Raw genomic sequence first — 25,954 nt, 5'->3', positions numbered from 1 at the left:
CCAGCTGCTTTATAGCACTGCAATCTATTGACCATTTTCTCCACTTCCTCAAATGTGATCCTATTTCCATCATCATTCCTATCCCATTCTACCTCGAAATCTGAAACATTACTGATTGCATTTTCACCTACATTGAGCAACTCTTCAAAATATTCCCTCCATCTGCCCAAGGCATCCACAGGATTCACCAGCAGTTTTCCTGACCTGTCCAAAATACTTGTCATTTCCTTCTTACCTCCCTTTCGAAGACTGCTAATTACATTCCAGAATGGTTTTCCAGCAGCTTGACCCGTAGTCTCCAACCTGTTTCCAAAGTCTTCCCAAGATTTCTTCTTGGACGCTGCAATTATCTCTTTGCCTTTGTTTCTTTATTCAACATAACTTTCTCTGTCTACCTGAGTTCTATTATGTAGCCATTTTTGATACGCCTTCTTTTTCCTTTTACAGGCTGCCTTGACTGTGTCATTCCACCAAGCTGTTTGCTTCATCCTACTTTTACACACTACTGTTCCAAGACATTCTTTAGCCACTTCTAGTACTGTGTTCCTGTACCTTGTCCATTCCTTTTCCAATGACTGTAATTGACTACATTCAACTAACTGGTACCTTTCTGAGATCGCTGTTATGTACTTGTGCCTGATTTCCTTATCCTGAAGTTTCTCCATTCTTATCCTCCTACATATGGACCTGACCTCCTGCACTTTCGGTCTCACAGTCCCAATTTCACTGCAGATTAAATAATGATCAGTGTCATCAAAGAATCCCCTGAATACACGTGTGTCCCTCACAGCCTTCCTGAATTCCTGATCTGTTATTATATAGTCAATGACAGATCTGGTTCCCCTGCCTTCCCAAATATACCGGTGAATGTTCTTATGTTTAAAAAAGGAGTTTGTGATTACTAAGCCCATACTGGCACAGAAATCCAAGAGTTGTTTCCCGTTCCTGTTGGCCTCCATATCCTCTCCAAATTCACCCATAACCTTTTCATACCCTTCTGTTCGATTTCAAATCCTGGCGTTTAAAATCACCCTTGAGCAGAACACTGTCCTTGTCCTTTACTCTAACAACTACATCACTGAGTGCCTCATAAAAACTATCCATCTTATCTTGATCTGTCCATTCACAATGCGAATATACTGACACAATCCTAATTTTCTTGCTAGACACTGTCAATTTACGATAGTGAAGAAATTGTACTCCCGAAGATATTGTTAGAATGGCTCGCTCTGTCCTGTTCTGGAACAGGGCCGTGATCTCCACCTAGGACATAGGCACAGAATGACCAGAAAGTTGACAGAAAAAACAAGAAAGAAAGATGTTTTAAGGATTAACTTGGAATGTGAACTCTCCTACCCATTGTATTCCTATCTTCTGCCTACGAGAAGATTCCCTCCCTCGCTTTGCGGCTGTAAAGGCATGCTGCTATCACAGGATCATTAGTCCAAGTAGTATCATAAAGTAATGACTAATACCTAAGAAACGTGTGTGCCAAATAGGTTTATACGGCGACAGTGTGCTTTGAGGCCTACACATCTCGCCCATGTTCAACAATGGAGCTTTTGCTGCTACTTCCTTACGGCATTGTGGGATCTCAAAGATCAGCGAGCTGGTAGTGAATCAAATATGCTGTTTGGCTGAAAGGCTTCCGATAAGATGGAAAGAATATGTATGGAATTACCCTCCAGCTAGTAACTCTGCTGCTCCAAAGTTTCGGTTGGCGCGACCTGCTGTGTAAATAGAAGGACAGAAGAATAAACCTTTTGTGGTGAGCAGTAATACCACGGGAGCAATAATGCTTCACTTAAATTAACTCCACTTGGAAAATAAAAAAATTGCTAAACCTGCCGAAAAACTACTGAAGGATAGGTTTACTGGAAGGTAAGGGGAACGAGGAGGGTTGCAGTGTTGCCTATTCTGCCAGGGGCGCAGGATCGCCTCGTTATGATTCTGCTCTAGAGCAGTTCACGTTGTACTTCCGACTTGCTGCCGCGTTCTGTCGTACGCAGTCTTCTCAGCAGCGGACTGTACGTCCAGTCTGAGCCGGAACGTGAGTGGCTGGCTGCTCACGGCCCTTGTCTTGCAAAGCGTATTCCGAGGCAGAGCTGTCTCCAAGCGGCGTTCACTTGTGTGTCGGCTGTCCCACAACATATAATGGCTGCGCCGAAGTGCCGGGCTGGCAGTGCAATGCTATCGCGACCGGCACCGTTAACATCTGGGCCCCAGCCACGCGCCGCTTATCTGTCTGCTCAATCGGGGTGTAAACACAGGCGATGTACGGCTGCCGTTACTGCCAGGTGCCGGAAATGTGGTTGCCATATCACCCCGCACCGTGCGCCAGATAGTGCTCCTGCGTGCTACCGGTTGTGTGCTCGTATTAAGCTTAGTTCACGCGACTAACATTACATCTGTCGATCTTCCTAGTAAACATTTCTAGCCAATGAAATTATACGAGGGTTGTCCAGAAAGTAAGTTCCGATCGGTCGCGAAGTGGAAACCACCGACAAAATCGTTTAAAGCTTTGCACTGATGTGTTGAGCAGTGTCTAAATGGTTCAAATGGCTCTGAACACTATAGGACGTAACATCTGAGGTCATCAGTCCCCTAGAACTTGGAACTACTTAAGCTTAACTTACCTAAGGACATCACACACATCCATGCCCGAGGCAGGATTCGAACCTGCGACTGTAGCATAGGCAGTGTCTCTAGTATGTCCATCGATTGTGTCACGTCGCCCTTTTCAGTTTTGAGTGAATAGTGAGCAGGTAAAGATGCGTAGGGAATAGTGTCTCCCGCCAAGTATGAGGGCCTGGTTAGAGATACCGCCTGTGTCATGCAGCCCACATAACATAACTGTCAGCAGTTCCTTCTTCAAGCCAATTCTCGGCCGCACACTGCAGGGGCAATGAAGACGCTCCTGCAGAGTTTCGGATGAGAAGTGTTTGATCACCCACAATAGAGTCCGTAGTCGGCTCCCCCTGAGTCTCATCTCTGCTCATGAGAACCGCTGGCTATGAAGACAAAATTTTTCCACAGACAACGAGCTGCAGACCAGTGGAGATAAATGGCCGAAAGCAAAGGTTGCTGCTTCCTATGACGAGGATATTGGAAAGTTGATACAACAACTACGAGAACACTTGACGTTGGAGCGGCGACCATGTAGAGAAGTAGGTGGAAGGTGTACGTAACTGTTGCAAATAAAACGCTTCTGGTTTTCAAGGTGGTTTCCATTTCGCGACCGATCGGAACTTACTTTCTGGACAACCCTCATATATAGAAATTCAGAGAATATCAGTTCCGTGTCCACGTACCTACAGGCACTCAGAATTTGAAGCAGTCAGACGTGGTATACCATATCATTCTGCCGTAGGGTTTCTATTGTTGCATACTCAGAAGATGAAAATTTTGTGCTTTTTGGTTACACGATATATTATACAAATCTGAAGACTGTAAATTCAACTAAATATCTGGGGACTGCAGTTACGAAAAAAAACAACCCATAGAAAATGTTGCTGGGAAGCCGAACCATAGACTATGTTTTATTGCTAGAAAACGGAAGTATTTCCTAACTTGGTGATTATTTCTCCCTAAGCGGTAAAATGAAATTTTCTGAGGAGTGAAAACAAAAGTGTTCGATTGTTTTTTGGCAATGAAAACTATACAGGTGGGGGAAGAGGTAAGTAAACTTTATTATTTCGAAAATTATCGCCACACTTGTTAATGCATTTATCCCACTGAGAGGCAACTTGGCCATTGCCTACATGGCAATATGTTTATGGTTGCGTGCAGAACCATAATGGTACCTGGATGTGCACCTCTCCGGCCGAAGCAAATAGTCGGCCGCGAATGTCTTTCTTCAGGGCTGAAAAAATATGGAAATCACGTGGGGGGTATGGAGGACATATAAGGGCTTCCCAAGTAAACTTCCGTTGGGTAGTCGAAATAACCTTGGCAACATGTGTGCGGGCACAATAATGCAAGAGAATAAAATAGGAAAAGGAAGAAGCAAAAATACCAAAAATGCAAGAGGTGGAGTCAGCGATGTGTAAATTGCAAAAAACAACGGTGCACCTGTCGAGGATCTCATGCTTCATAACGATGCGTCATGTTTTTCATCACTACTGTAAGATGATGTAATGTTATAGAGCATAAGATACAGAATTGGCAACATAATCTTGCCAAAACTGGTTATCTGAATCTAATAAAAGCTTTACTAACGATCTTGGAGTTTGAAAGTTTCTTTGGAGTCCACGCTATTGCAAATCGCTCCCGTGCTGATACAGTGTCAGATAGATTCAGATTGAAATTTTTGCTAAAGATATGAACACCCCTAAAGAAATGTGCGAAATCAAGGAAGCAAAAGGAGCAAAAATTGGTTTTACTGTAAACTAAAGCAAGACAAAGTACGTGATAACGTTCATTTCTAAGGCTAGAAGAACATCGCATGACCCGAGGATTCTAATAAATGTTTTAAAACTGTCTGCTGCTTCAATTACACAGGTGTCCTTTTAATAAGCGATAATAATATGAGTGTATTAGAGGAAGAATGTAAGGAGGAAATAGAGCCTATTTAGAACTTACATGTATTTAAAAAATATCTAACTACAAGATTAGCCAAGTTAAGTGTTGTGACTTGGCAAGACAGCCAAGCCACTATGAGATAGCCGAAAGATACGCGTTTAAGCTCACGCAGGCTGGCGTGAGATCTGGAACAGTTAAAGGAGTTGAGTCCAGTAAAAAAAGTACGTAGCTTCTGGAATACTTAACTTTAATCCATAATTGGTAAACATCGGTCTGACGGTAGATGCATCACAAGATAAATAGCAAATGATAATGGCGCCTTGCTAGGTCGTAGCAAATGACATAGTGAAGGCTATGCTAACTATCGTCTCGGAAAATGAGAGCGTAATTTGTCAGTGAACCATCGCAACCAAAGTCGGCTGTACAACTGGGGCGAGTGCTAGGAAGTGTTTCTCTAGACCTGCCGTGTGGCGGCGCTCGGTCCGCAATCACTGACAGTGGCGACACGCGGGTCCGACGTATACTACCGGACCGCGGCCGATTTAAAGGCTACCACCTAGCAAGTGTGGTGTCTGGCGGTGACACCACATTAAGATTATACTATTCCCTTGTACAACCAGTTTTTACATATGGGTCGAATATGCGGATGGTGACAGAAGCGGATCTGAACGATCTAAGAGCATTTGAAAGGAAAATCCAATGAAAGAGACAGGAAAATGGAGAATAAGGTACATCGATAAAATACGACGGCCTAAACAAGGAAAACATAATTTATTAATTCTCAAGGAAGGCACTGGTTAGGACAGCACGACCAAACATATAATGAAAGGTAGAAGAGTCGGCCGACCACAGTTATTGTGCTGGCTTACCTTACCACGATGGAGATGCGAGGATGGAAGAGAAAAGTAGAGAAGGGAGATGTATGGAGGAAGATTGTTGAGGAGGCTAAAGCTGATCAAGTGCTATAGTGCTGAAGAAGAAAAAGGAGAAGAAGAAGACGAGGGTTGAGAAAGGTTGAAAACTAGGGTCAAGAGTCATGTCGGATTTCAGGTCCTAGGTGGTGATCGTCTGCTGACGTTGGTTTGTAACTGTACACTAAAGGCGTGTAAGTGTAAAATTGTGGAGGGGTTGTTGGTAAAATCGCAACACTGGAGAAATGATGGACAATGAAAGTAGTTAGACATACCTATGTTTCGAAAAAGGTTGAGGAGGTACGAGATTTGATAAGCTTACAGAGGATTCATGTGGCAGCATTAATGGCCGAGGAATTTCCACTTCACAGTATCAGGCGCAAATTAAACCATAAAACGAAACAGTGAGCAGATTTTTAAATTTCCGTAGGTTATAAGGAATCTTCAAAATGTACCCTGCAACATTATGAAGTTCTAGCTCTAGCAAAACAAGTGTTAATGTGATGGGAGCAAAGTTCAGCAAATTAGCGAGTAACAATAACGCACCACGCAGACGGGACGCTGATAAGAACAGCTAACTGCCGGGACAGTTGCCGGAAAATGGCTGCCCCAGCAGCTTCTCTGAACTGCCACGAGATAGCAGCAGTTTGCCAGGAACTTCTGGGCGTGAATCCCGTATGATGGTTGCAGTAGTGAGGTCGAAGCTCTGCCAGTCTAGCCCGCATCACCGCCGAATGTCTCAAGTTAAAAACTTCTGGATTTTCCCTTACGCTGTGATTTTTGTTTTGCTCTATTTAATTTTGACCACCTATATGGTAAATGAAAGAGGAAGCCGCCTGATAGAATGCTGCACAGAGCACAACTTAATCATAGCTAACACTTGCTTCAAGAATCGTAAAAGAAGGTTGTATACATGGAAGAAGCCTGGAGACACTGACAGGTTTCAGATAAATTACATAATGGTAAGACAGAGATTTAGGAACCAGGTTTTAAACTATAAGACATTTCCAGGGGCAGATGCGGACTCTGATCACAATCTATTGGTTATGAACTGTAGATTAAAACTGAAGAAACTGCAAAAAGGTGGGAATTTGAGGAATGGGACCTGGATAAACTGAAAGAACCAGAGTTTGTACAGAGTTTCAGAGAGAGCATCAGGAAACAATTGACAGGAATGGGGGAAAGAAATACAGTAGAAGAAGAATGGGTAGCTTTGAGAGATGAAGTAGTGAAGGCATCAGAGGACCTAGTAGGTAAAAAGAAGAGGGCTGGTAGAAATCCTTGGGTAACAGAAGCAGTACTGAATTTACTTGATGAAAGGAGAAAATATAAAAATGCAGTAAATGAAGCAGGCAAAAAGGAATATAAACGTCTCAAAAACGAGATCGACAGGAAGTGCAAAATGGCTAAGCAGAGATGGCTAGAGGGCAAATATAAGGATGTAGAGGGTTATCTCACTAGGGGTAAGATAGATACTGCCTACAGGAAAATTAAAGAGACCTTTGGAGAGAAGAGAACCACTTGTATGAATATCAAGAGCTCAGATGGAAACCCAGTTCTAAGCAAAGAAGGGAAAGCTGAAAGGTGGAGGGAGTATATAGAGGGCCTATACAAGAGCAATGTACTTGAGGACAATATTATGGAAATGGAAGAGGATGTAGATGAACATGCAATGGGAGATACGATACTGCTTGAAGAGTTTGACAGAGCACTGAAAGACCTGAGTCGAAACAAGGCCCCGGGAGTAGACAACATTCCATTAGAACTACTGATAGCCTTTGGAGAGCCAGTCCTGACAAAACTCTACCATCTTGTGAGCAAGATGTATGAGACAGGCAAAGAAAGCAGGTGCTGACAGATGTGAAAACTACCGAACAATCAGTTTAATAAGTCACGGATGAAAAATACTAACGCGTATTCTCTACAGACGAATGGAAAGACTGGTAGAAGCTGTCCTCGGGGAAGATCAGTTTGGATTCCGTAGAAATGTTGGAACACGTGAGGCAATACTGACCCTACGACTTATCTTAGAAGCTAGATTAAGGAAAGGCAAACCTACGTTTCTAGCATTTGTAGACTTAGAGAAATCTTTTGACAGTGTTGACTGGAATACTCTCTTTCAAATTCTAAAGGTGGCAAGGGTAAAATACAGGGAGCGAAAGGCTATTTACAATTTGTGCAGAAACCAGATGGCAGTTGTAAGAGTCGAGGGGCACGAAAGGGAAGCAGTGGTTGGGAAGGGAGTGAGACAGGGTTGTAGCCTCTCCCCAATGTTATTCAATCTGTATATTGAGCAAGCAGTGAAGGAAACAAAAGAAAAATTCGGAGTAGGTATTAAAATCCATGGAGAAGAAATAAAAACTTTTAGGTTCGACGATGACATTGTAATTTTGTCAGAGACAGCAAAGACTTGGAAGAGCAGTTGAACGGAATGGACAGTGTCATGAAAGGAGGATATAGGATGAACATCAACAAAAGCAAAGCGAGGATAATGGAATGTAGTCGAATTAAGTCGGGTGATGCTGAGGGAATTAGATTAGGAAATGACACACTTAAAGTAGTAAAGGAGTTTTGCTATTTGGGGAGCAAAATAACTGATGATGGTCGAAGTAGAGAGAATATAAAATGTAGACTGGCAATGGCAAGGAAAGCGTTTCTGAAGAAGAGAAATTTGTTAACATCGATTATTGATGTAAGTGTCAGGAAGTCGTTTATGAAAGTATTTGTATGGAGCGTAGCCATGTATGGCAGTGAAACATGGACGATAACTAGTTTGGACACGAAGAGAATAGAAGCTTTCGAAATGTGGTGCTACAGAAGAATGCTGAAGATTAGATGGGTAGATCATATAACTAATGAGGGGGTATTGAATAGGATTGGGGAGAAGAGAAGTTTGTGGCACAACTTGACTAGAAGAAGGGACCGGTTGGTAGGACATGTTCTGAGGCATCAAGGGATCACCAGTTTAGTATTGGAGGGCAGCGTGGAGGGTAAAAATCGTAGAGGGAGACCAAGTGATGAATACAGTAAACAGATTCAGAAGGATGTAGGTTGCAGTAGGTACTGGGAGAGGAAGAAGCTTGCACAGGATAGAGTAGCATGGAGAGCTGCATCAAACCAGTCTCAGGACTGAAGACCACAACAACAACATGGTAAAACATTTTCAACGATAAATATTTACTATTACGTTAATGTTGTACAGATGAATAATTTTATCTGCCAGGAATGTTTACGAAAGTTAGATGCTATTAATTTTTGCGAGACAGAATTACAGAAGGTATTAGCAAGTACAAAAAATCATTCGTAATGCAATGGCTGCACGAATGAAGTATAAATCAAGATACATCAACTGAAACTGCCATTCTTGAGGCGCTGATCCGTCTCCTAGAGTACGAAATAATTACTTTTACGAAGGATGACTAAGCTCATAACAAGAAACGCTTTGGATGAGAAATGAATGGGCGGGAACTACTTTTTTTCCTCTACGGATAATAATGTGAAACAATCACACTAAAAAGGTGGTGCACAGACGGCGGATCGCATGCGTCCCCTCCCTCTGTGTACCTCCTCGTAATCTTATTTAATACTCATCTTCCATTCCCTGCCGTAAAGCAAATAGAGGACCCCTGCGCAAATTAGCTTTTGAGTTACTTTTGAGTAACGCCATTTTAGATGACAATGGGCGCGGTATCCCAACAATTTGTCTCCCACGGGACGTATTTTTGAATTTGTGCACTTGCATAACACTGCAATTTTTTACTTTTATTTTTTATGTATTACGCGTCTTTGGCCCGCGGTACTGGCATATCTGTACACCCCTGCACTAAACTTTGCAATTTGTGCAATAGTAATGGTTCAAAATTTCCAGTGTCAACACTGGGACAAATAGGTCTAATGATTGGCAGAGGGAGGGAGTGTCATACTTGATCAACGATGTGCCAACACACACATAGTGAACAGCTGGCAGGGGGACGGTAGCAGCTGAGCTAGAGAGGCTGGACGTACTGACACGAAAGTAGTGAGAAGGTGTGAAGTGTTTTGTAGTTCGATAGTGTGGAAGGAGAATGGAGTTTAAGATGAAGTAGGTTGCGATTACGCACTGTAATAGAGAATATCAGTGAGAAGGATTTTCCGTTTCGATAGTAAATGGGGCACACAAGAGTACGTAAGATAAAGTATTTCGGATTTCAGGCTGAAATATGGATGAATGGCCTCATCCCTGAAATCCTCTGGTGTGAAAGGGACACGGAAGAGATTGTTTATTTGAATGTACGATACGCTCTTTTGTTATCTTTTTTCCGTTTGTGTCTGTATGTCGCTGATGAGTACTCGCTCTCACACAGAATTCTCATATATCTCGATGGAATCTATGAACAGACCAGTTGAACCTGTGACAAATAAAATTTAGTGGTCTATGATATTTACTCGTAACTAATAGCCTCAGCATTAAGGGGCACTAGTACTTAGGTGATACTGGCGACCCTGATGCAAGTAAATGCAGAAGGTAAGTAAGATGGTAGCTGAAACACTGGTTCTGACACACTGATTAGGCAAGGGCGGGGGGTTCCGCAGTTGCAGAGAGTGTGCCACAAATGCAGGAAATGTGTGCCTAATGGCAACCGAGGGATAGTACCTGATCTGACTGACGAATAGCTGCCTGGAAACAACATCCTTCCAGAACACTCCTATAAAAGTTACCCAGCTATTATGAATTTGTATCCAGCAAAGCGACTCGGAGATCATTATCAACACACTAGGAATATTATTGCTTTCTTTTTTACCTTAGCGTATGACGATATTAATTGTTTCGAAGTTAGATTTGTAAAGTGTAAGTCCAAAGAATTAGGCCTAAACAGATAAATTTTGTACCAATAAAACCAATTACAATGTACCTAATGTACTTTCGCAGTATCTGGCATACCTAACACGTTTATTTGATATTGATTTCAAATGTTACACTCAAATGCACTTGCTTACAATCGATGAATATAATGAATGTAGATTCGAGTACCAAGCTGAGTAATATAATTAATCAATGACCATTTAATTAGTGTGTTTAACGAACTGATTACCATATAGATTAACTTCCAGTATGAGGTTAACACACTGTATTCTACATAATTTTAAAAAACAAGTTTTTTATGTATGTAAGTTATGCGACGGAATGTGATTTCCATAATATCTGAAGCGATTACTGTCTTTTATGGCATCTGTATTCCCACGAGCATTCGAAGATGATCAGTGAGAGTTAGAGATAGATAGAAAGATAGATAGACAGAGAGAGAGGGAGAGAGAGAGAGAGAATGACAACATTCAGACCTTAATAGCTCCGGACATATCTTTGATACTCCTCTCAGTTTCTTTTCGCAGAGTAGCGTAAAGGAGAAAATCATAGGTTTGTGTTCACACTGAATGTGCACCGTCGACAAGACTTGACGCCGAGTTGCGGCAGGAAGGTACACCGCGTCCTTGTGACGTCACTGCGCTCTCTGTGTGTACCTGCCCGAGGCTGGTGACATCCTGCTTGGCCTGAAGCGGAGTTGAGGCTACTTGGCCGGCAGAGTGTGTGTGTGTGTGTGTGTGTGTGTGTGTGTGTGTTGTGTGTGTGTGTGTACTCACGTGAAGGTGGGCGGCGGGTTTCCCTGCGCAGTGCAGCTCAACGTGACGTCACGGCCCTGCTCCGCCGTGAGTGACGTGGTGGAGCGCTGCGTCAACCGCGGCGGCATCCCTCCTGTCGCTTCTGCAAGCAAACAACGGGCAAAGTGTCCGCTGACGTCCTTACAGGCAACCCCCTATGTCAACAAAGCAAACTCTCAACGAAACCCGTCTAAAAACTATTCAACAAGTTCCTACAAAATACAACAATATTTTTAGCTTTGAGCTACAGTTTTTATAAGGTAAGTCGGGGGGGGGGGGGGGGGGGAGATGCGGCAGTTAAGGAATTTTCTTCTACAACGGTTGAACCATTGTTCCAAAAAGCTTGAAATTCCTTTTGAATTAAAGTATGATCCTGCATTTAACTACACTGAAAATATAAACAATTAATATTTTAATAAATAATATATACAAATTAATATTTAAAGCACCGTACGGATATCACCTGTTCTGGGGGAAGATGCAGTTGTGAAAGAAACAAAATTTGTGAATCAATTAAGTCTGACAGAACAAAACTAATTTATTTTGGTTATGAAAATCACAGACAAAATACTCTGACAGTCAGCAGTTGCTAGATTAAGGCTTTCATTTGTCGTTCAGTGTTATCTGTTTCGTTTTACAAATACTGCAGTAGTTACTGTTGTTCCCACAATCCTTCGACCACTTCTTACATCCAATGAATCCAGACACACTTCGCTACTTTTTGTTATAAAAGGAGACCTTACAGGCTAGACAAACATTGTCGGCCCTCTCATTCTTTCCATTTGTGTCAAAAGTTTCCTCGTTACATTAAGATGAACTGATTGGTGGAGTCAATTCCTTTCTTTGCAGAATACAACGTTTCGATTCGTTCTTTTGTGGTTTGTCTCTAACTGCGCTCTTATTGGACCGAGAACCTCCGAAATTTGCGTTTTCGTTTTGGTTAGCCTGGATTCTAAGGCATAAGAAACAGGATATGTCAGACGAGAAATTAATAGATTCCAGAATGAAAATGGCTCTGAGCACTATGGGACTTAACATCTGTGGTCATCAGTCCCCTAGAACTTAGAACTACTTTAACCTAACTAACCTAAGGACATCACACACATCCATGCCCGAGGCAGGATTTGAACGTGCGACCGTAGCGGTCACGCGGTTCCAGACTGAAGCGCCTAGAACCGCACGGCCACACCGGCCGGCGATTACAGAATGAGATTTTCACTCTGCAGCGGAGTGTGCCCTGATACAAAACTTCCTGGCAGATTAAAACTGTGTGCCGGACCGAGACTCGATCTCAGGACCTTTGCCTTTCGCCGAGTTCGAGTCTCGGTCCGGAACACAGTTTTAAACTGCCAGGAAGTTTCAATTAATAGATTGTTCTCCACGACTTCCGGATGTCCTGCACTGTATACAGGGTGGTCCATTGATAGTGGCCAGGCCAAATATCTCACGAAATAAGCATCAAACGAAAAAACTACAAAAAACGAAACTCGTCTTGCTGGAAGGGGGAAACCAGATGGCGCTATGGTTGGCCCGCTAGATGGCGCTGCCATAGGTGAAACGGATATCAGCTGCGTTTTTTTAAATAGGAACCCCCATTTTTTATTACATATTCGTGTAGTACGTAAAGAAATATGAATGTTTTAGTTGGACCACTTTTTTCGCTTTGTGATAGATGGCGCTGTAATAGTCACAAACGTATAAGTACGTGGTATCACGTAACATTCCGCAATGAGAACGATATTTGCTTCGTGATACATTATCCGTTTACCAATAGCGGAAAAGGTCGATATCGTGTTGATTTATGGCTATTGTGATCAAAATGCCCAACAGGCGTGTGCTATGTATGCTGCTCGGTATCCAACGACGTCATCCGAGTGTCCGGAGCGTTCGCCGGATAGTTACCTTATTTAAAGAAACAGGAAGTGTTCAGCCACATGTGAAACGTCAACCACGACCTGCAACAAATTATGATGCCCACGTAGGTGTTTTAGCTGCTGTCGCGGCTAATTCGCACATCAGTAGCAGACAAATTGCGCGAGAATCGGGAATCTCAAAAACGTCGGTGTTGAGAATGCTACATCAACATCGATTGCACCCGTACTACATGTCTATGCACCAGGAATTGCATGGCGACGACTTTGAACGTCGTGTACAGTTCTGCCACTGGGCACAAGAGAAATTACGGGACGATGACAGATTCTTTTGCACGCGTTCTATTTAGCGATGAAGCGTCATTCACCAATAGCGGTAACGCAAACCGGCATAACATGCACTATTGAGCGACGGAAAATCCACAATGGCTGCGACAAGTGGAACATCAGCGACCTTGGCTGGTTAATGTATGTCGCAGCATCATGTGAGGAAGGATAATTGGCCCCAATGTGATCGATGGCAATCTAAATGGTGCAATGTATGCTGATTTCCTACGTAATGTTCTACCGATGTTAGTAGAAGATGTTTCACTGTATGACAGAATGGCGATGTACTTCCAACATGATGGATGTCCGGCACATAGCTCGCGTGAGGTTGAAGTGGTATTGAATAGCATATTTCATGACAGGTGGATTGGTCGTCGTAGCACCACACCATGGCTCGCAAGTTCACCCGATCTGACGTCCCCGGATTTATTTCTGTGGGGAAAGTTGAAGGATATTTGCTAATGTGATCCACCGACAACGCCTGACAACATGCGTCAGCGCATTGTCAATGCACGTGCGAACATTACGGAAGGCGAACTACTCGCTGTTGAGAGGAATGTCGTTACACGTATTGCCAAATGCATTGAGGTTGACGGACATCATTTTGAGCATTTATTGCATTAATGCGGTATTTACAGGTAATCACGCTATAACAGCATGCGTTCTCAGAAATGATAAGTTCACAAAGGTACATGTATCACATTGGAACAACCGAAATAAAATGTTCAAACGTACCTACGTTCTGTATTTAATTTAAAAAACCTACCTGTTACCAACTGTTCGTCTAAAATTGTGAGCCGTATATTTGTGACTATTACAGCGCCATCTATCACAAAGCGAAAAAAAGTGGTCCAACTAAAACATTCATATTTATTTACGTACTACACGAATATGTAATAAAAAATGGGGGTTCTTATTTTTAAAAATGTATTTGATATCCGTTTGACCTATGGCAGCGCCATCTAGCGGGCCAACCATAGCGCCATCTGGTTTCCCCCTTTAAGCTAGACAAGTTTCGTTCCTTGTAGTTTTTCGTTTGACGCTTATTTCGTGAGATATTTAGCCCGGTCACGATCAATGGACCACCCTGTATAGCTGACGCAGCTTCGGGTGTGGGTAGCGCTGGTGCAGGAGTAGCCATTGAAACACGGCTTGTGAATAGTGCAGCAGGACCACTAGATTGCTCTCCAGTACATGTTTGTGTTCCAACTGTATGTCAATTGTATTACAATTCGCTCTGTCGGATAATGCTACTGCGTGGTTTGAGATTTTGGATGGATCATGCTGATAACACCCATAGGCAAAAATCCAGAGGTACCGTTCTTCGGTATTGCAGCACAATTCCATGCAGCTATCAACAATCGCCCAAACTGCAGACGAGTAACTTTGTGACCTGGATGGTTGTGGACTCAGCTGTTGCCAGCTTGTTATCAAAATGTTTTTAAGGGATTCAACGAGGTCAGATCTAGGGGTTGTAATTGTTGCATAGTATGACTATTAAAGCAGAGGAGAATAACCTCATTCTCAGCTGCAAGACCAAGAAGATTGCCGGCCGCGGTGATCTAGCGGTTCTAGGCGCTCAGTCCGGAGCCGCGCGACTGCTACGGTCGCAGGTTCGAATCCTGCCTCGGGTATGGATGTGTGTGATGTCCTTAGGTTAGTTAGGTTTAAGTAGTTCTAAGTTCTAGGGGACTGATGACCATAGATGTTAAGTCTCATAGTGCTCAGAGCCATTTGAACCATTTTGAACCAAGAAGATTGACATCAAAACGATGTGATGTGCACACACAGAATTAGCAATACTTTGCCAGATTCCTTCCTAGGAAAAACGCGATTATTCAAGCAGTTCGTAATCCTATCCGTATTTACATAAGCAGACCTATTACTCATTGCGACGAAGGAACTTGGAGGCATACGTCGCTGAATTCAGGAATTTCCATTTGGCGTTGCAGCAAGCAACTCGGGATATTGTTTCATCTTTTTTTGGACTGACGTTTCGTGTTGGACGTCTTTAAACCGTTGACTGCAACAAGTTTTCCATGTTCATTGTTCAGCTGAAGTCAACACTCATCCATGTTACATATTTTCTCTGGCTGCTTAAACAACTTTTTCGCCTGACAGGCGTGTAACAAGAGGGAAATACAGTTCTCAGACTTTTTCGACAAATTCAACCCTCTTGCAGGACATATCCTGGACATTCCTTACAACAGCAGTGGGATGCCTTTGCAAGAATAGATTCGACCATTCATAGTCGCCCTTCATACTTAGTTTATTTAATTTGTTACATATTCCAATTTTCTTCCAAATGAAAACACTAACCGCTGAACAGGTTTTGGCGATAGTGGATATACAGCACCGTACAGTCGTCGGATATAGTTCACAATTCTGTTCTCATTTTCATTGCCAAGGTGTCCTCAAGAAATTTCCAAAATGAATTACAGTTATTATTTCCTTGTTAGTAAAATACCAGCTTCTATCGTAGTGGAGAAGTTGGCGCCACTGTTGATTTTATTATAATATTCTTACGTACAGGGCCTGATAGACCTTTGGTCAAATTTTTGTTTTCCATTCTCCATTTCAGTATTTTGTATGGTATTTGGTAGTGTTTAAATACATTTCGTAAGGACATCTTTCCACTATTGATGCCTTCTGTAGCCAGTAGCTTTATTTGCTTATTTCTCGTATTGACGGGGCATGACAAAAAGCTTTACTTCAGAATGTATGTGTGCTGCAATGTAAGCCGGTAGAGTATTATACCGTCAGTAACGGACGAGTTGTGTCCTGCAGACTGACGTCACGACCATCTGTTGCAGCTGCACGTGTGAAAGCAGCGGAGTAGCGCTGGCAGGCCACTTACATTATACGAAACTAAATATATTAATAACTAATAAAGGAATAACCTGAGGAACGTCATATTTGATGTACATCCTTCTGTTGTGAAAACAAACAATATGTCAAAGTCTGAGATCAAAAATAGTTGTATATTGGAAGTTAGTAAAATTCCAAAAAAAAAAAAAAAAAAAAAAAAAAAACCGTAATTTTCCGACAGTCAAGAATTTAAATAAATACGGTGATGTAATAGTTCAACTTCAGTGACTATGTACGATGATCTGACAACACTTTCAGTGTTCATATATAAATTTGGAAAGTTTTTAGTTTCAGAAAACCTCTGTGACTTTTCTATAATAATAATTTCAAGAATTCTAAGTAAATATGTGTATTGTGTGTTAGGGTGCGTGTGAATGAGAATGCGTGCGTGAGAGTATGTGGGACGTTCGGCATTATTAAAAATCATTCATGTAATTCTCTACAGGAACTGGCAAGTGTTCCAACTCTGTTACGTGGGAACGAATCCACTAGTGGTTCCCCTACTAGTGAATGTCGGATGTCCAAGTATGTATGCTTATGTATAAGACAGCCAGAACATTCGCGACTACATAATAAATTTCCAGATGTAGAGTAAAGCTTATAGTTCATTTTGTTTTGTTTATTTAATTAGAGAGTTTTGTGTTACTTAATTTGATGACGTCAATGAGCCTAGACAAGTGGTTGGTGCTTGCTAGATTTTGGCGCGAGCCACGCCCTATAACTGAGTTCTCATTGGTCGTAAGTGCTGACAGCCAATGAGAAGCGAGGCGGTTGCCCCAGTTTTGAGTGTGGGAGAGTGAAGGGAGTCGCGAGCTAGCTTTGTTTGGAGGCGGTTATGCTGGATGTGACTTTTCGCATTATGTGTAAGATGAAGTCCTGGGATGACTTCCGCGTTATGGTCCAGTGTTAATGGTATCTGGTAGTGACCAGAAACTGTTTATGAAAACTTTAGAGTGTTGTGAAAATTCGTTCCGACGAAAATCGCGAGGGAACTTTGAATTATATAGCGTGGCGGTACTGAGCATATTCTTACTGAGCATTTTATGGCGAGCATAAACTTTAACTAAAGACAACCACTGAATATCGTGTGCAGAAGTAATTGGCCGATCATTGACTATTTTACAAGTAATTGGTTTCGGAATTTGGGAAGGTAAAAGTTCTGGCTATGGTGATAATTGTGAGCAGAAACTTTAGTAATTTTCGTAAATGTGGGCTGATGATCTTGCTTAACGGCAATAAAGATCTATTGAAGGTTTAAATTTGAACCTCATGTTTAAAGTACGAGTGACATCCCCTTTCCGAATCATTTCTTTAAAGTACATAGAAAATTTACAGCAAATTTTACTTATGCGGCCTCCGGCGTGTAGCTATGAGGTTACAGTTTCCTCAACACTGCTTTTCTGTGATCTCGTAAGTAGCTGCAGTCAGGAGTTTACGTGCGAAGATCTACCGCTGTAAAGAGGTAGGTGAACAAAAATTATAAAAGAAATGGCATTGCAGCAGCAGCAACGTATAATCCGTAGCAATTGGTGCATCGCACGCACGCACGTAAAAAAAAAAAAAAAAAATCCGTCGCAAATAAACGAGAAAGGAACTATAAGTTGCGCGCTTATGATTCTCCGATTACTTCGTCTTTAATGGATAAATTCAGGTTTCTTCTTCGTCTTTAATGACGAAATACGGTCAACTTTCTTCTTCCTACAGACAGCACGTTCTCCATAACAAGTGGTGATAGATGGGACTGCCACCCGTTGGGTATTGGCGGAAATATCAACATTTTGGCATCTTCCACCTATTGGCATACTACGCTGCATTACTTTATCTGTACTGCTAAAGACACATCGGGCAGAGGGTACTTTTTGTACAGGATTTATTTCTCAAATCGTGATGATATGCGGCACTACACTGTCGATTGTATAAAACTTTAGTTTCAATTATTTTTATTTTTATTTTTTGGGTCTTCAGTCTTCTGACTGGTTTGACGCGGCCCTCCACGAATTACTTTCCCATGCCAACCTCTTCATCTCAGAGAACCACTTACATCCAGCGTCCTGAATTATTTGTAGGATACATTAAAATCTACATTATTTACCCTTTATAACTACCTCCAGTACAGTGACTTAATCTCCTACCATCTTGTCCCTTCCTCGGGTCGATGTTTTCCATATACTAATTTCCTCGCAGATTATGCGAACCCCCTCATTTCTTTCTTTATCAGTCCACCTAATTTTTGGCGAGGAAAAAAATATGTGGAAAATACTGAAAAAGAGAAGGACTGGGATGATAGGCCATGTTTTAAGAAATGTTCAAATGTGTGTGAATTCCTAAGGGATCAAACTGCTGAGGTCATCGGTCCCTAGACTTACACACTACTTAAACTAACTTATGCTAAGAACAACACACACACCCATGCCCGAGGGAGAACTCGAACCACCGGCGGGAGGGGCCGCGCAATCCGTGACATGGTGCCTCAAACCGCGCAGGCACTCCACGCGGCTCGTGTGTTAAGACGTAAGGGAATAACTTCCATGGTACTATAGCGATCAGTGGAGGATTAAGACTGTAGAGAAAAACAGAGATGGAAGTTATCCAAGAAATAATTGAGGTCGTTGGATGTAAGTGCAACTGTGAGATGAAGAGGTTGGCATTATATCGGAAACTAAGTTCGCCATGAACATTAGTAAACAGTTATTTTCTCGCAAAGTTTGTAATGATTTCTTAAACATTCGATACTAAGTGTAATGCAATGAAGTGAGCCATCGCCTGTCAACCTAAGCAACCGACATAAGTCACAAGTAAACATTATCTTCGGTCAAGTGGAACCTAAGTACTGTAAATGCACCAAATTGTAAATTCATCAAACGTACGCAAGGGGGCATTTTCCACACTTCATATGCGACAGATTTTCTTATGATTTTCTGATAAGCACTATTCCTATGCATGCCATGATTAATGTTCTTGAAGATATGTGAAAAATGAGTTATAACATAGAAACAAAATTTCCCAGACGCACATTCTTACAACATATTTTCGTTTTCTATATGTTTCCTACTGGTTTATCATTACCATATTGTTACAGAATGCTTCGCACATCATTAAGTCCTCATTGCATTTTTAAGTTATTTTTATTGAAAGTATGCTTCTGCTATTCCCTTTTCTAGCATAGGCACGACTATTACGCAAATTGATGATAAGATCAGCGATCCAACCGACTGGAATATGCCGTTTATGTTTCAGCCGGCAAGAGGCACACCAATTCCTGAAACTAGTTTCACAGAACCGCACTGGAGTTGGTCACAAACAGGGATGTAAAATTCAGAGGTACACCGAGCGTGCCCTCGATGGCTATACATTATTTTTATAGCTGTTCCGAAGTTTCTACTCTGCGAACAGAAACGGTAATATGGTCGGCGTAAAAACTTTCGCGACTGTGAACTTTTCTCTGTCTCACGGGATGCGGCCTCATAGTTCAAATAATCTCAGGCTCTTTCCACAGAGAATAACTACATAGGCCTTAGGATAGCTAACAAGTTCTTTCCACAGTTATTCCGCAAAGTTTTTCAGCTTAGCTTTACGTCACTACTAAAGCGAGCACTGCGTGAAATTTTAAGTCCCAAGCAAACTTATTCTCTACTAACAGGGTTTCACAAACTGCCTGCGCAACATCTTACACGGAGTTTTCGATGGATGGGGAAATCTTAGCATTTTTTAAAAAAGGAAAGTGTCCTCCATGTAAATTGCTCAGTCGTTTTTCGGGGTGCCCACACATATTTAGCAGTACATTGAGACCTGATGGAGAAGATGAATATATTCATATTTTTTCATCTGTCTTCCGACTGATCCCCCTGTGCCGCTGTCTTCACCTCAGAGTAGCACTGGCAGCCAACGTCCTCAGTTATCTGTTAGACATGTCTCGTTCTCTGTCTTCCCACGCACACTTCGCCGTCCACGGATCTCTCTAGTACCGTGGAAATTATTTCCCATTGCTTTGGCATCAGGTCCCACATATTTCTATGGAAGACATCTTTACTTATCAGTTCATCTAATTTTCAACATCCTTTCACAGCACCATATCTCAGACACTCCGATTCTCTTCTTTTCCTGTTTTCCCACAGTGACTTCCACGAATTCTTTGCTCAAAACGTAGATTCACAGAAATTTCTTCCTCATATCAAGGCCCATATTTGATAACAGTACAATCCTCTTGGCGAAGAATGCCCTCTTTGATTATGCTATTCTGCTTTTTATGTCCTCCATGATTCACTTGTCACGTGTTGCTTTGCTGTAATGATTACAGTGCTCCTTCATTTTGACTACCACGTAGTCCGCCACATCGACGTTAAGTGTGTTGTTGTTATCTTTCCCCATGTCATTTTTAGAATCTATACAATTTGTATCAATCTCTGATCTCAAGAATTTTCTATTTTTTATTTTATTATTAGTTCCAGTCAGTTACGATAATCTACAGATCGGTGATTCCTTCTCCAAGTGCAAGCACGCTTATGGATTACATCATGTCATCGAAGATGATGATGATGATGAGGAGGATGATGCATTTTGTGTGTGCGTTTTAACCCCGAAAAGTAAGGACAACCAATCTCAACGTCATCAAACGTAAACGTGAACTCCGTCCACAGGCCCTAGCGCCATCCCCCCTCCCTCCCAACACCGACCGACCGCCGTGTCATCAAATGGCTCTAACCAGTATGGGACTTAATATCTGAAGTTATCAGTCCCCTAGACTTAGAACTACTTAAACCTAACTAACCTAAGAACATCACACACATCCACGCCCGAGTCAGGACTCGAACCTGCGACCGTAGCAGCAGCGCGGCTCCGGACTGAAGCGCCTAGAACCACTCGGCCACAGCGGCCGGTGTCGTGCCATCCTCTGCCACTAGCTTCGTTCGGTGCGGTGTGGAGGGAGGTGGGGTCAGCACACCGCTATCCCGGCCATTGTCAGTTTTCGTGACCTGCAGCCTCTGCAAATGGGTCAGGCAGCTCCTCAGCTGGTCTCACGATGTTGTGTGCACCCAGTTCCAGTCCTCGGGCCAGCAAAACAATCTATGGTAGTACCGGGACTCGAGGCCGGACCTCCCCAGTGGCACTTGCGAACATCATCGTAATTGTTCTGAACTAGTAAAGAAGTAAAACAAAACTTGCGCTCAGAGAGTGATACAAATTCGAACATCAGATCGCTGTGACCTTCATTGAGCTAACATCACACCTAATCATTTCTGGTGCTTCTCAATACTTACGTCTGCCTTCGATTTACTTTCAACACATATTCCGTGCTTATTACAGTATTTATTTCAGTCAACATGTCCTGTAATTTTTCCTGGCTTATACAGAGGATACGCTACTGGCCATTAAAATTGCTGCACCCAGAAGATGATGTGCTACAGACGCGAAATTTAACCGACAGAAAGAAGATGCTGTGATATGCAAATGATTAGCTGTTCAGAGCATTCACAGAAGTTTGGCGCCGGTTCCGATACCTACAACGTCCTGACATGAGGAAAGTTTCCAACCGATTTCTCATACACAGACAGCAGTTGACCGGCGTTACCTGGTGAAACGCTGTTGTAATGCATCGTGTAAGGAGGAGAAATGCGTACCATCACGTTTCCGAAATTGATAAAGGTCGGATTGTAGCCTATAGCGATTGCCGTTTATCGTATCGCGACATTGCTGCTCGCGTTGGTCAAGATCCAATGACTGTTTCAGAATATGGAATCGGTGGGCTCAGGAGGGTAATACGGAACGCCGTGCTGGATCCCAACGGCCTCGTATCACTAGCAGTAGAGTTGACAGGCATCTTATCCGCATGCCTGTAACGGATCGTGCAGCCACGTCTCGATCCCTGAGTCAACAGATGGGGACATTTGCAAGACAACAACCATCTGCACAAACAGTTCGACGACGTTTGCAGCAGCATGGACTATCAGCTCGGAGACTATGGCTGCGGTTACCCTTGACGCTGCTTCACAGACAGGAGCGCCTGCGATGGTGTTCAAAAATGGTTCAAATGGCTCTGAGCACTATGGGACTCAACTGCTGAGGTCATTAGTCCCCTAGAACTTAGAACTAGTTAAACCTAACTAACCTAAGGACATCACAAACATCCATGCCCGAGGCAGGATTCGAACCTGCGAACGTAGCGGTCTTGCGGTTCCGGACTGCAGCGCCTTTAACCGCACGGCCACTTCAGCCGGCTGCGATTGTGTACTCAACGACGAACCTGGATGCACGAATGGCAAAACGTCATTTTTTTCGGATGAAATTAAGTTCTGTTTACAGCATCATGATGGTCGGATCCGTGTTTGGCGACATCGCAGTGAACGCACATTGGAAGCGTGTATTCGTCATCGCCGTACTGGCGTATCACCCGGCGTGATGGTTTGGGGTGCCATTGGTTACACGTCTCAGTCACCTCTTGTTCGCATTGACGGCACTTTGAACAGTCGACGTTACATATCAGATGTATTACGACCCGTGGCTCTAACCTTCATTCGATCCCTGTGAAACACTACATTTCAGCAGGATAATGCACGACCGCATGTTGCAGGTCCTGTACGGGCCTTTCTGGATACAGAATATGTTCGACTGCTGCCCTGGCCAGCACCTCGTCCAGCTCTCTCACCAATTGAAAACGTCTGGTCAGTGGTGGCCGGGCAACTGGCTCGTCACAATACGCCAGTCACTACTCTTGGTGAACTGTGGTATCGTGTTGAAGTTGCATGGGAAGCTGTACCTCTACACGCCATCCACGTTCTGTCTGAGTCAATGCCCAGGCGTATCAAGGCCGTTATTACGGCCAGAGGTGGTTGCTCTGGATACTGATTTCTCAGGATCTATGCACCCAAATTGCGTGAAAATGTAATCACATGTCAGTACTAGTATAATATATTTGTCCAATGAATACCCGCTTATCATGTGCATTTCTTCTTGGTGTAGCAATTTTAATGGCCCGTAATGTATTCCAATAGTCCTGAAGAAATGAAGCTTCGATAGCGGGGAAAGAAAGGTTTGTGACGTGCTGCCACCTGTTGAGTGGCAGCAGTATCTGTTTCCTACCGCTATCGGTGCCTGTGGCCTATTTTGCAACCACTAGACTCTTACTACAGGATTTGGTACAGGGCTCGGTATTTGGTGCAGGGCATTTGTAACGAGTCTTTCAAGCCTTTCCGACTAGAAGGTTCTGCGGCTGTGGCAGCCCTACCTGTGACGGTGAGCAGCTGGGCCGGGGTGCTCCTGCGGCGCTCCCCGGTGAGTGCATGCAGCGTGAGGCAGCTGTAGCGGGAGGAGGCGTCCGCCGTCGTGGCCCGCCTCACCAGCAGGTCCCCAGTGCTCGTCACCACGAAGCGGCCGCCTCCTGTCAACATTGTGCAGGTGTCTCATTGCGGTACCAGATATGTGTACAACATTTTGTACGCAGTTTTTGTCATGATACTCTTTGAGTGCGGTTTCAATGAGAGATTAAAGTTTTATGGACTCATGTTGTGAAGATGCCCCACCCCCCACCCCAAAATTCTATAAGTCCCTCCAGATCCTTGAGCGTCATGCCTTCCGCCTCGCTTTCCGTATACACCTCCCGTCCCACACACGGATACTCTATGACTTCATTCCTTTGCCCCATCTGCTCCTATTCCTCGAACATATCCACATGCTCTACACCTCCCGCCACCTTGATCTCCCATCCGAGCCCCCTGCCACGTCTTCACTGTTTTGTCCCCCCTACCCTCCCATCTCTGCACCCTCCATCTCCTTTCCCAAGGTGGCTTCCATCAACTCCCCGTCCCAGATGATGCCTTCTCTCCCTCCACTTATCCCTCCTATCAACTCTGATCCTCACCTCCCCTCCTTTCCTCCATCCTTTTCTTGGGCTCCCTCTCCCTCCCCCTCCATCCTCTTTTTTCCCCACCTACCCTCACTCTGCCCCCTTCTCTCCCCTGAGTCCTTTTGCATTCCCCCCTCTGCCATTTCCCATTGCCTCTCGCGTCTGCCCTGCCCCCCCCCCCCCCCTTATGAGTCCTCTCCCTCCTTTGGTTCCCCCCCCTTTCGTTTTTCCTCTCCTCCCTCCTTGTTTTCCCCCTCATCTGTCCACGTCCACCCCGCCGCCCCCCCATCTGCCATAGGCTATGGTGTGTCCTCTTTGTGCCGACATTTTAGTGCCGTGTTTACAGTGAGTGTTCAGTGTTGTGTCTTTTCCGAAGTGTTGCGAACGGCCATCATACTGTCGCTGGGTGCGATTTTATATCTCATGCGAACGGAAACCAGACTGTCGCCATGTTTTTTAATTGTCTGTCTACTATGTTACCTGTCTGCATCCTGTGTATTTTATTCGCTTTGCCAACCCTTTGCTTTATGTTTTAACTTTCCCCCATTTTCCGCCGTTTTACAGTTTAAGTCCCCGTTTTATCGCCTGCTTCTATTGTTCCTTAATTTCTCCTTACGTTTTAAAAAAAGTCTGTAGGCTGCAGAGCAGCGTAATAAGCTGCTGCTAGCCCGCCCCCTTCGGGGGGAATCGAAATACAATAAAGGAAAAAAAGTTGTGAAGATCTGAATTCCAATCAAGAACAACTGCAAAGATGAGAAACATAGAAATAGGTATATTCGGTGTACTCCTTCACCAAAGAAGACGAAGTAAATATTCGTGAATTCCTGTATCAAAGCAGCTTAAATCACTTAATAAAGGCAAGGCCTCAGGTCCAGATTGTATACCAGTCAGGTTCCTCTCAGAGTTTGCTGATAAAATAGCTTCATATTTAGCAATTATATACAACCACTCGCTCACAGAAAGATCCGTACCAAAACACTGGAAAATTGCTCAAATCACACTATTACCCAAAAAGGGAAGTCGGAGTAATCCGCTGAATTACAGGCCTATATCACTTACGTCGATTTGCAGTAGGGTTTTAGAACATGTACTGTATTCGAACATTATGAAGTACCTCGAAGAAAATGATTTATTGACACATTCCCAGCACGGATTCAGAATATATCGTTCTTGTGAAACGCAATTAGCTCTTTGTACTCATGAAATAATATGTGCTATTGACAGGGGATGTCAAACTGATTCCATATTTTTAGATTTCCAGAAGGCTTTCGACACCGTTCCTCACGAGCGTGTTCTAACCAAACTGCGTGTCTACGGAGCATCGCCTCAGTTGTGCGACTGGATTCGTGATTTCCTGTCACAAACTCGTAGCAATAGACTAAAGTCATCGAGTAAAACAGCAGTAATATCCGGCGTTCCCCAAGGAAGCGTTATAGGCCCTCTATTGTTCCTGATCTATATTAACGACATAGGAGACAATCTGAGTTGCCGTCTTAGATTGTTTGCAGATGATGCTGTCATTCACCGTCTTGTAAAGTAATCAGATGATCAAAACGACTTGCAAAATAATTTAGATAAGATATCTGTACCATGCGAAAAGTGGCAGTTGAACCTGAATAAAGAAAAGTGCGAAGTTATTCACATGAATACTAAAAGAAATCAGCTAAATTTCGATTACCCGATAAGTCAGACAAATCTGAGGGCTGTAAATACTTAGGGATTACAATTACAGATAACCTAAATTGGAACGATCACATAGATAATATTGTGGGTAGAGCAAACCAAAGACTGCTATTCATTGGCAAAACACTTAGAAGGTGCAACAGGTCTACTAAAGAGACTGCTTACACCACGCTTGTCCGCCCTATTCTGGAGTACTGCTGTGCAGTGTGGGATCCGCATCAGGTGGGACTGACGGATGACATCGAAAAAGTACAAAGAAGGGCAGCTCGTTTAGTATTATCGCGAAATAGGGGATA

The 25,954-nt window shown here is 43.3% G+C and overlaps 1 protein-coding gene across 1 annotated transcript in view; it reads right to left on the bottom strand.

Annotated features, from left to right (window-relative positions):
- Nucleotides 1-25,954, bottom strand: part of LOC126456738 (Down syndrome cell adhesion molecule-like protein Dscam2) — a 427,689-nt gene that overhangs the window by 303,324 nt on the left and 98,411 nt on the right. The window contains exons 4-5 of the mRNA XM_050092487.1: nucleotides 23,358-23,507; nucleotides 11,052-11,172 (exon numbers count right to left, since the gene is read on the bottom strand). Of these exons, the coding sequence (XP_049948444.1) occupies nucleotides 11,052-11,172; nucleotides 23,358-23,507 (271 nt within the window). The remainder of the gene's footprint in view (nucleotides 1-11,051; nucleotides 11,173-23,357; nucleotides 23,508-25,954) is intronic.

This window comes from Schistocerca serialis, chromosome 1 (genome assembly GCF_023864345.2).
Source record: "Schistocerca serialis cubense isolate TAMUIC-IGC-003099 chromosome 1, iqSchSeri2.2, whole genome shotgun sequence".
NCBI classification, from domain to species: Eukaryota; Metazoa; Arthropoda; class Insecta; order Orthoptera; family Acrididae; genus Schistocerca; species Schistocerca serialis.
This window is presented reverse-complemented; position numbering and strand designations above follow the sequence as displayed.